Source organism: Kryptolebias marmoratus, linkage group LG2 (genome assembly GCF_001649575.2).
Source record: "Kryptolebias marmoratus isolate JLee-2015 linkage group LG2, ASM164957v2, whole genome shotgun sequence".
Lineage (NCBI taxonomy): Eukaryota > Metazoa > Chordata > Actinopteri > Cyprinodontiformes > Rivulidae > Kryptolebias > Kryptolebias marmoratus.
Window position 1 is genome coordinate 12,443,780 of NC_051431.1, and position 11,166 is coordinate 12,454,945.

The 11,166-nt window shown below is 37.2% G+C and overlaps 2 protein-coding genes across 3 annotated transcripts in view; both read left to right on the forward strand.

Annotated features, from left to right (window-relative positions):
• Positions 1–3,450, forward strand: part of prkd2 (protein kinase D2) — a 41,258-nt gene extending 37,808 nt beyond the window's left edge. For both annotated transcript variants that reach the window (XM_017429024.3, XM_025008773.2), the window contains 2 exons: positions 1,216–1,301; positions 1,903–3,450. In XM_017429024.3, the coding sequence (XP_017284513.1) occupies positions 1,216–1,301; positions 1,903–2,121 (305 nt within the window). In that variant the 3' untranslated portion in view covers positions 2,122–3,450. The remainder of the gene's footprint in view (positions 1–1,215; positions 1,302–1,902) is intronic.
• Positions 3,451–10,514: 7,064 nt separating this feature from the next.
• Positions 10,515–11,166, forward strand: part of gpr184 (G protein-coupled receptor 184) — a 5,314-nt gene continuing 4,662 nt past the window's right edge. The window contains exon 1 of the mRNA XM_017428982.3: positions 10,515–10,871. The gene's annotated coding sequence lies outside the window, so the exon portion shown is untranslated. The remainder of the gene's footprint in view (positions 10,872–11,166) is intronic.

The window sequence follows — 11,166 nt, forward strand, 5'->3', positions numbered from 1 at the left end:
ATTAAACGAAATAAACATTTGAAATATATGAGTTTGTATGTAATGTATGAATATAATATACAAGTTTCACTTTTTAAATGGAATTACTGAAATCAATCTACTTTTTCATGATATTCTAATTTTATGACCAGCACCTGTACAGTTAGAGTTAGAGTTATCATTTAACCTATCATTTGAATGTTTGAATGGTTGTTCGTCTTGTTTGTCTCAATGGGCCCTGTGTCAGACTGGCGACTTGTCCAGGGTGACTTTTATCCAATAGCTGCTGGAGATAGGCACCAGTTCCCCTGCACGGTAAAGTGGGTAAAGAAAAAAGACAGATTGATGCATGTTCTATATGACGGAAAGAGACCAAGTTTCTCTTAGTGGCAGCAGCAGCTTTCATGACAGCTTTGGGTGAAGAGCACCACAGTTTATAAACCAACCTAGACTTAAAAAGATGTGCAAACTATCATCAGTGTATACTGTCTTATCAAATTCAAGCCTAGTTCTATAGCTTTTGTTATGTTTTTTAGTCTAAATAGTAATATAATTTTAGAAAATTGACATTGTGTTTAACTGAAGATAACTTGCATGTAAATCTTGAGATTGGGACCATTAATTTATTCCAAAACTGTTCTAAATTAATGTTTTTTATCTATTTTTAACTGAAGTGTGTCTTTATGTATTTTTTATTTAATGCACAAGGATGGTTACCATGCGGTTTGTTGTTGTGCCTCTAGAGCAGGGATAGGCAATCTGGTCCTCGAGGACCACTATCCTGCATGTTTTCCTTGTTTCTTGCTCCAACACACTTGATTCAGTGGTTTAATCACCTCTTCATGTTCTGCAGAAGCCTGTTAATCACCCATTGATTCAAATCAGGTGTGTTGGAGCAGAGAAACAAGTAAAATATACAGGATGGTGGCCCTCGAGGACCAGGACTGCCCACCTCTGCTCTAGAGCTTCTTTCCAGCAGTTCAGCACAAAACAGAAGAAAGCGTCACATTTCCTCACTCAAACTCATTCTGAACGAGGCAGGAAGTGTCATGTCAAAGCTGCAAAAAGCAAAAATATATTCCAATAAAAATATCTACTTCTGCTTTTTTAGCTGCTGTTCTGTTTCCATTTTTTTCCTTTTATACTTTGCACTAGTATTTAGGTATAGTGAAGTTTAGATCTATATCTTTGTTGCTTTATTTGAATTAATCTGAATGCTGAATGTTGTGTTTGCAGCAATCGACTTGATCAACAACCTGCTGCAGGTTAAGATGAGGAAACGCTACAGCGTCGACAAAAGTCTGAGTCATTCATATTTACAGGTGGGATAAAAATGCTATGCGCTTAAACACACTCGTTCATAAATATTTATGATTAAAAAAAGTATGGCTTGCCTTTTGAATGTTTTAACATCCTTCCAGTACAACTTTCTCACCCAGCCTTTTCATAGATTCTATCAATGCTTAAAGACCCTGAAATCACTTTATAAAATCTGTACTTGTTATAGAAAATAGCAGTTTTAAGCCCAAAGAGTCTGCAGCTGAGTCAAAGTTATGAACTGTGAGTTAAAGGCTGACATGTATCAGTTATAAATTATATATGATGATGTAAAAGTAGGAATTAGCTGTAAGAATGATGGTTTTGACTGTGTAGGTTTAAGCCACTGTTTAGTTGCAAGTATGTCATGCTTTAATTAATCTTTCACGATAACCCTTAAGTGAATGAAAATGTCATTTATAATTTCAGGGTTATTCCATGTTTTTTGTGCCTCGCTCATGCAGATAACACACTCAGAATCTGAAGTAATTACTGGATGGTGCATTATAGACCTGTCAAACCCATAAAAGCCCCGTTTAACATCAATCTAATTTCAAGGCTTCTGAAAGGGAAATTTCATCCTTTTGTTTACTCCTCATTTTTCAGGACTACCAGACGTGGCTGGACCTGCGGGAGCTGGAGACCAAACTCGGTGGGCGTTACATCACCCATGAGAGTGACGACAGCCGCTGGCAGATGTACTCCCAGGAGCACAGCCTGCCGTACCCACCTCACCTCGTGCCCCCTCCCCCGGCATCCGCCTCTGACGACGAGAGCGGGGATTCGGATATGCAAGGCCTCACCGAGAGGGTCAGCATCCTCTGACCGCAGAGAGAAAGAGAGAGAGAGAGACTCGTTTGAAAGAGAGACAAAAGACAGTTTACAAATCACACGGTTCTTATGAGGAAGAAGTGTCCTGCTGTTTGGATTCTTCCATGCTCAGTTTGTGTCACTTTCAAGTTTTTTTTCCCCTTCAAACCGGAGGTTTTCAGAGCTTCTTTTAATCTTGTTACCTCTGCTGTTACTGGCTCTCTTTCATCTTTTGAAGTACTGAATTATTTTTATCGAGAAAACTGCCCTGGTTCTATTTCACACTCCGGTTTTTGTGATTGACCTGGCAAGTCCTTACAGATAAAAGCTGGAGTCAAACTTTAACTCTGAACTTGTCATGGAAATGAATAACAGCATGATTATTATTTTTCACTCACTGCAACGTGTCTTGAAGTGAAACAGGAAATGGCATTTTACCACAAGCTAAGTTCTGAATTACATACAAGTAGGCAAATATAAAAGTAATCTGCAGGTAGACTGATGAGAATTGCTGGCACTCATAATATATGCTTTCAATAAATAACTATATTGTTCTCACCATCTTTCAGTGATGGCCTTTTTTTTCCTGTGCAGCAACAAAAGACTTTCCTTGCTGGTAATTGCTAAAGTGAATGCATGCATACTGAGGTATCAAATGAACCCCCATAAAGTCACATCCTGGATGTATTGATCTGGCAAAAGAAGATTTACAGTAATTGCCATCAGTTTCAAGCCACAAAAGATTCCTTGAAAAACATGCGTAATGATAGATGCCATTATGGGTTTAAATGAACTCTAGAAACAGACCTTTATTACCAGACTTTTTCATCTTTCTGCCCTCCACCCTCCCTCAAACATTTCTGCCTGCACCTTACAGATTATACAACTGGAGCCTAAGTAGCTATTGCTGAGCGGTGATTATGTTCCCATTGTGTGGAGACACAGAGTCATGCATCTCTGAAATCAAGCGGTTCATCGAAATGATGAGTAATGTGTCTTTACAGCTGACCGTATTAGACTGTTAATTATGAGCAGATGAATGGACTCATCTTTTAGAAGAAGCAGACTTCTCCGTGAGATCTAATTGCTAGGATGGACAAAATGGCTTACTAAACAAGAATTTTATGTTTATCTAGTTCAATTATTGACTCCCTTATGTGTCAATATATTGCATGGTTTTTGTGAAGTAGAATTAAATTGATGTCTTCTGAACATGCTGTAGTTATGATGGTCTATTATGAAAAGATGTAACCTGAACTTTATGCATTTGTGAAATTTATGTACAACCTGTTTGAATGACCCTCCTGACCTTTATAATGGAGAATACAAACTTTTAACATTGTTCTCTTTGTCTGGGAATTTTTATTTATCCTTCCACGACTACTGTTTTATTATTATTTTTTTAGCGTTTTCAAGACTAAACATGACGCAGTTATGAATAAACCTCCTCTCAGACGCATTCAGACTCCATGTCCGAAAACGTCTGTCAATCAGGGTTTCTATACTGGAAGGCTTGCTTTGAATAGAACATAAAAGAATGAGAACTGTTTGAGCTGCAGCAATAAATTACTCCTCACTTCACTGACTGGCAGAAGAACAAATTATTCTAAATGTGGCAGGTGTAATTTCTTTTTTAAATATACTGACATTAGAGCCTGCATTCTCATATGGACCCAACATGGATTTAATTAAAGATCTGATGGATTCACATATTGATGTGCTCACATGAAAAAAGAAGAACAAAAAAAATTACAGGTGGCTTTTGGCAGACAAAGGCAGGTTTTTTTCCACAGCTCACAGATTGAGTGGAACTCAAGAGGTCCCTGTGGTTGCAGAGGAGGCGAGAGTGATTTGTTTTCCATTCTTTGATGGGTGCACTTCAGTCGATTCTGGTGAAAATGCATCCTTGTTCGCCCCCGATACTGCAGCCATCATTATTGCTAAATGATGCCAAATCATACTCTCTTTCTCTCTTTATGTCTCCTTTTATCTCTTTCAAGTGTTGGCCGTTTTGTCTATGAGCCATGAGCTACAATATTTGAGGCATTTTTTTTTCTTTTTGCATTGGCAAGTGGAAGCGGAGACTCTTCACTTTTGTAAGCAAAAGAAACGAAGCCCTGGCTTATACCTAGAATCGGAAATTAAGTTTTTATTTTGCGCTATCTAACTTCCTAAAAGAAAAAAAAATGGTAATCTAACCAGGGGAGAATGGCAAGTTTTCCATTAAAAGCAGTCTTGTTTCAGAACTGGTCTGATTAATGACCTTGAGATATAAACGGCGTCTCTTCAGGAAAAAATATATCTGCTTTTAGCTGCTATAGCAACTGATTTTAACTTCAGGTCTTCAGAGGAATGTGACCATGAAAGGGAGCATTTTTGATTTGCATGAGCATAACAAATACGTATTAAGTGCATTTTTTTTTTTTTTTATCAAACTGGCGTGTTTGTCTGGGAAGTACATTAAAACAAGCGTATTGTAATGTACTTTTTATTTTGGATAACATTAAAAGTACCTCACCAGTTATTAGTCACAGAAGATTGTTGGTCTTGGTTTGACTACAAGAAAAATTATAGCGGAATCATTTAAGCACTAACTTTTAAATAGATAGTTAGATTTAAAAAAAAAAAATCTTTGCTATCTTATCTGTTGCAGACATCAAACATTAAAGAAAACCTTTTTTAGGTGTTGACTCTTGTTGATTCACGTCTTCAGTGTAAATGACCACAGAATTTTATGTAAATCACTGCCTAATGTAAATTTGATGGAAGCAAAAAGGTTTGTAGAGTAGAATTCATAAAAACCATCCTGAAAGATTTTTATTTATAATCCTGGAGCTGTAGTAGCTTGGTGGTCAGTGCCACGGTCTTTCAATCCTGAGGCTGCAAGTTTGAGCCCAGGTTGTGGTAGGAAGGGTGTCTGGCGTAAGAAAATTGCCAAATTGTTGGTGTGCGTTTGCTCACTGTGGCAACCCCTGAAGAAGTGAGAAGCTGAAAAAAACAACTTATAGCAGTAATCCTCTTTGGTCTCAGACTGCCCATTAGCTTGACTGTTTGGTCACAACTAACCTCTGTTTGTCCAAACCAAAGTTGATTAAAGAGCTATTTACAGCATGTAAGATACTAATGGTTCATAATTTTCCTACAGAACACCTCTCCAATAAATCTGAACTATTATAACTACATTTGTGAGGCATGAAGACTCATTCTTTTTGAATCATAGCGTTGTGGTCCTCTAAACCTTCAAGAGCTCCCAGAGCTCATTTGTTGTCTGCTTCATTGGAATTTAGTGTTTTGTTCTGCAACTTCACTTGCACACACCTACACACATTAACTCAACACAAACCAAGCTATTGATCACAGCTAGTAGGAGCAATTCCATTTTGTGCTGGGTTCACAGAGGAGTTATCAGTTTTTAAAAAAGACTCCGGGAAAAAGGGGTATTTTTATCAAAATTCAATTGCCTGTGCTCTCAAGAGGTTATTTGGAGTGTCAGGAGTATCATGCCGCGCAAATGACATGACGCCTTAAATGGTAAATGGTCTGAACTTACTGGGAACCTTTTTACCTGAGCTTGGTACTGTGCAGCGTTTCACATTTAACACAGCACACTATAAAAATATAAAATATTTACACATTCCCATTTTTTTGTTTTTGTTTAAGGCACTGGCCAGGAGAAAGATCCACCGGAGAGATGTAGGGAGTATTTGGAGTATTTTCCTAAGAAAATAGGAACTTGATGAGTATAAAAGCCCTGAATGTTGATGATGATGAATCCAGATGAACCACTTCACATCATTCAGCCTATTAAAGAGAATTGTACTGCAGAGAAACATTAGATCTAACCATAAAGAGAGATCTTCACACAAGCAAATACTCATCTTTCACCACAAAATATGAGCCATTCAGCAATGCCAGAACAGAAAAGTCAGATGACTCCTTAAAAACTAAAATACCCTGAGGAAATCAGAACTCTGGTCTGTGCTGTTGCTGATATTTTGGCCTTTTTAAAAACTTGGTTAGGTTTAATAAACCAAAGCTACCTGATAATAAAAATCCCATTAGCGTTCGAGTGGAGAATCAAGATTTGGATTTAAATAAACCCCTCAGATACTCTGTTTGTTCTTCACAAACCATCACTATGTGCTGATATGTGGTAGAAACACTATGGTCTTCAGACTGTGACCCACATAGTATTAAACAATTAGCCATAACCCTTGAAGTTTTAATAGGAAAGTAGAATATTGAAACTTTACGTCACATTCCAAACCAATTAACAATAACTCCAGGTTTCTAGCAGTCTGTAAATTACATTTAACTGTTTTTTATCATCAATAATTTATACCAGAATGGAAACAGTTCCCTGTTGAGGATTATTAAAGAATCACTTCAATTAAAATCAGTCCAAATCAAATCAATTTCAATACAAAAGTGAGGAACACACTTGTGGGCCGTAGTATCTTGCTCTAGGACTGAGGAAGTCAAGAATGCCTGCTCTTTCTCCCAGAATATTCAGCAATAGGTAAGGCAATTTCACTTAACTGAAAACAGAACTAAAGTCAGAAAGGCCCCAAAATAAACTAAAACCAAAGACTGCTGCAGAAAAGGAATGACAGACCATTTGCAAAATAGGAAACCCAGTCTTTAATGTCTATGAGTTCCAGACAGTTATTGCTTGCAAAAAATGGTTTTACCAAAGAACTGAAAGTAATGTTTCACTCTTGCATATTAAAGAAATGTAATTTCTGAATTTTCTATAAGTGAAGACCTTATGTCTGTCTTTGTTATTTAATTAAAACTTAAATATGTTTTTGGAAAAGTTTGATGTGTCTTAACCTCATCGTATGACATCTAAATTTGAGTTTTCTGGCCAGGAAGATCGGTCTGATGTAAACAATTTTGGGGTTTTTACTCATCCTGAGAGAACCACAAACTGAAAGACATTGAACAACAAGCTTGTTTGTTCACATTGTTTAGTTTGTAATCGTGTAACATGATCGCAAACTCTAATTGCACTTTCCTCATCCATTGTTGGCTGTAGAAGCAGTGATCTGCAGTTTGACCATCGAGTACATTAGGCGGTAAGGCCAGTTGCTGAGGTTGCCACTGCACTTAGGCATAATGCATTTTTAAAGAGAATAAATCATCTATGTAAAACAATTTACAAACTTACAGCACAATACCAGCTTTCAGACACATATAAAATCAAACAGAAGCTGCTTAAAATCAAATCAGGGGCAAAGGCAAAATATATTTTTTGAAGTGTTAGACACTGGAAAATGTCTTGGTACCTAATCCAGAAGTTAAAACATTTAAAACATGTCCAACCGTGTTTAAGTGGAAGAAACACATGGATGGTGGGACTGAAATCTCACTGCCAGCATGGTCAAAAGTCAGGAAGACACCGCTGAATCCGCAAAGAGCAAATATCCAACCTTGAGTCCCCCTAGTGGTCTGGTGTTCTTCTGTTTTGTGGAGTGAGTTTGCAGCTTTTCTTACTTGGTGGCATTTTTGGTACTTGCAGCATTTTTTCTATGCATTTGTTTTGCTGGTTGTATGTTTTTGCTTTTGTCTATTTTATGTGATTGCAACATTTTTTATTTTGCATTGACTTTCTGTTGCATTTGTTTGTTGTGTTTGTGTGTTTTAGAGTTTACATCATTCATGTGTTTGCAGCTTATCTCGCAGTTTGTGGCATGTTAAGTTCAGTAGGTTTTTGGTGCGAGTTTACCCGTTTCCTGTGTTTTTGCACCCGTCAGTCACTAAAATCCGGTTTGTTTTTTTTCATGTTCTAATTTCCTGTTATTGTATTACTGTTTATTATGGTTTTTCATGGTACTTTTGTCTTGATTATGTTTTTACTACCACTGTAAACCCCAAATTTCCCATACAAATAAAGCTGAACTGAACTGAACATTTCAGCAAAAAAGCACTTTTACAATTGGCTTTATTTACATACAACAATAAAAAAGTCTTAACTGATTTGGCTTTACAAATGGTCTTAAAGGAATCATGGAAGTTGACAATGTAGCGTTATGAGGACATGTAGTTCACAAAACATTATTTGTTCATGAAAAGTAAAATAAAATCAACATCCTGGTATTTGCAGCAAACAGACATGACATGTTGATGTTTTGATGTTTTTGCGGACAATCAAACTCACAGACTTTTAATAAATGACAAAAACAATGTAATAATGATTTTTTAATGATATGTATTGATTTAAAAATAGATTTGTAAAAAAGATATACATATTACAATTTAGCAAATGAAGAATGAGGTCTAGTTTTCTCATTATTGTTCTGACTGTGGTGAATTTGCAGTTGTTGGTCATTTTGTGGATTTTTCTCTCTTACACATTGTCATATAATAGCCAGATGGTCAATTGTCAGAGAAATGTAAGCCATTAAATCAAAATAACTGGTGTCATTATTTCAGTGTAGCTATGGAGACACAGTACACACTTCCATAAATTAAACTTGGCAGTGTGCTTTTGGTGGCAGAGGTCAAGTTCACAATAAGCTCAGCTTCCAGAGGTTCAGCTGCTGGGATGTGAGGTGCAACAACATACCTACTTCCTTTTCCTTTTAAATTCAAAAGCAAACAAAAGATTTTAAATGTTTTAGGAAGTCAAACCACAACTTATGCTACATCTGTTTTGTTCAAACTGTGACAAAATTTATGGTTGTTTCCTATGGTACAGTTATTTGTGTTTTATTTATTTATTCTTTTTCTTTCAGCTGTTCCCTTTTCAGGGGGTCCCCACAGCAAGCCATCCTCACTCCAACTCCCTCCATGTCCTCTGTAACTACATCCATATATCTCCTCTTTGTCTTTTTCCTGGCAGCTGCTTCTAACATCATTCTACCAATATACCTCCTCTGCACATGTCCAAACCATCTCAGTCTGGCCTCTCTAACTTTATCTCCCAGTCATTCAGCCTGTACCTCTGATGACCTCATTCTTAAATCTATCTGCTCTTGTCCCTCCCAAGGAGAACCTCAACATCTTCAGCTCTGCCACTTCCAGTTTGGTCTCCTGACTTTTTGTCAGTGCTATTGTCTCCAAATCATACAACATAGCTGGCAAAGTGTTGGAGGAAACCAGCATGCAAACACAAGAAGAACAAGCAAACTCCACACAGAAAGACCACATGTCCAACTTGGGACTTGAACCCAGGATCTTCTTGCTGTGGGGCAACAGTGCTAACCACTAAGCCGTCATTGATAAGAAGTCATTGACAAAAAAGGTAAGATTATCCTCTAAAACAAAACATTTCCGTAAAGCAGAACTACACTACCTGGCCAAAAAAAAAAAGTTGCCACCTGGATTTAACTAAGCAAACAGATCTGAGCCTCATACATTTTACACTGACATTGATACGTTTAGGAACTACATATTATTATTAACAAGGTTTTTCACTTGTGAAAACTTGTTAAATTAGCACGTGAAACAGAAGTTTTTTGTATGATTTTGGAACATTTTCAGCATGTTTATGCTTTGGTTTTCCACATGCAAATGCATGTGTAAAACCAAATGACACATGGTAAATTTGTGTGTTTTCTGTAAGCGAAGATGTATCTACATCAGGTAAGATAATAACTGTATATAACCATTCCACAGAACACCAGTTCAAAAGGTCAGAGTATAATTCGTCTGTAAAGAGAACCAACACAGTAAATACTGTTCCTCCCTCGATGCTTGCGAGTTGCATCACAGTCAGAAACTGAAACTAAATGGAATAAGTAATAATTAACTTGGAATTTTACTCAAAAGAAGAAACAAGTAATATATTATGCCCTAAAGTGAAATGTTGGGTAAATCCAGTTTAGAGGATTGAACAGTGTCATTGTCAAAAATATAATGAGCTTTTTTCTCTTTTCATTCAGTCTTCACTCTTCTTTGCTTTCCCTGTTGCTGCCCTCTGGTATGCATTTCAGTGTTTTGGCAAATATACAACATTCACAGCTGATATTTACAGTCCAAGATCAGGTTTACAATGCAGACTCTTTTATAAATAGAAAAGAAAACTGTGCCCTGACACATCTTGTATTTGATATACACAAGATGTGGGCCAGCAGTTACAAAAGTGTCTGCATGTAGCTCTTATCTTAAATTGTTTATTAGTTACAAGAAGTTAGGCGTGACTGATCTACACATAATCGTCAAAATGAAAGTAAATCAGAGTGAAGTAAAATGTAGAAATTCAGGTTATGGAATACAGGTTTGTGGTTGTGAGCCCACTAAGTCTCAGTTTCTCAAAAACATGTTTAAAATGTTTCTATGACAGCAGCACTAACGTATGTTTCATTTCTGTTACACTGCAAGCTAATGCAGATTCCACCCCCCTAGCGTACTTCCTGTCATACACATGTGCAAAACTACACTTTCCTCCTCCCCCCACCGCAAGTCTCTGCCCTGTTTTGCAGTCAGTTTCAAGCCCTCAGCCCACTCTTTACTGACATTTATTTAAGCTGTGGCTGCTGACAGTAAGTCGAAAGCAGAACAAAATGATCAGACAGAGCAGAGAGAGAAAAATCCCTTTCACTCTATAATTATTGTTCTGGGTAATAATTAATTATCCAACTCATTCAAGAGGATCCTGTGGGACTGACTGCATGTCAGCAGCTCTGAATGACTTTCTTTTTTAAAGCGTCTTCTCTGACCTGCGTGGACTGAAGCTGAAGCATCTGTGGAATGTGTTGAGAACTCTTCGTCCACTGGACCACTTTCTTCAACAAACAAGACAAGCCTCTCCCCAAAAACAGGTGAGATCATTTCGGACACGAGTTTTATTGTGAAGGATTTGAATGCTGTAGAAGTCTTACACACTCAAAAAGTCAGACTGAAATGGTTAAAGAAAGATGAGATAATCTTTATTATCTTTGCTCAGGGTGTTGGCACTTTTTTATGACCAGTGACGTGCGGTGAGGTTCATGGTTGGTGAGGCACAGAGTCAGATTTACAAATATATAAATCCAAAAGGGTAGCTTATTCAATTGGCTACTGGTTATTTCATATCTCATCAGCGTTCTTCACACACACTCTCTCTCTCTCTCTCTG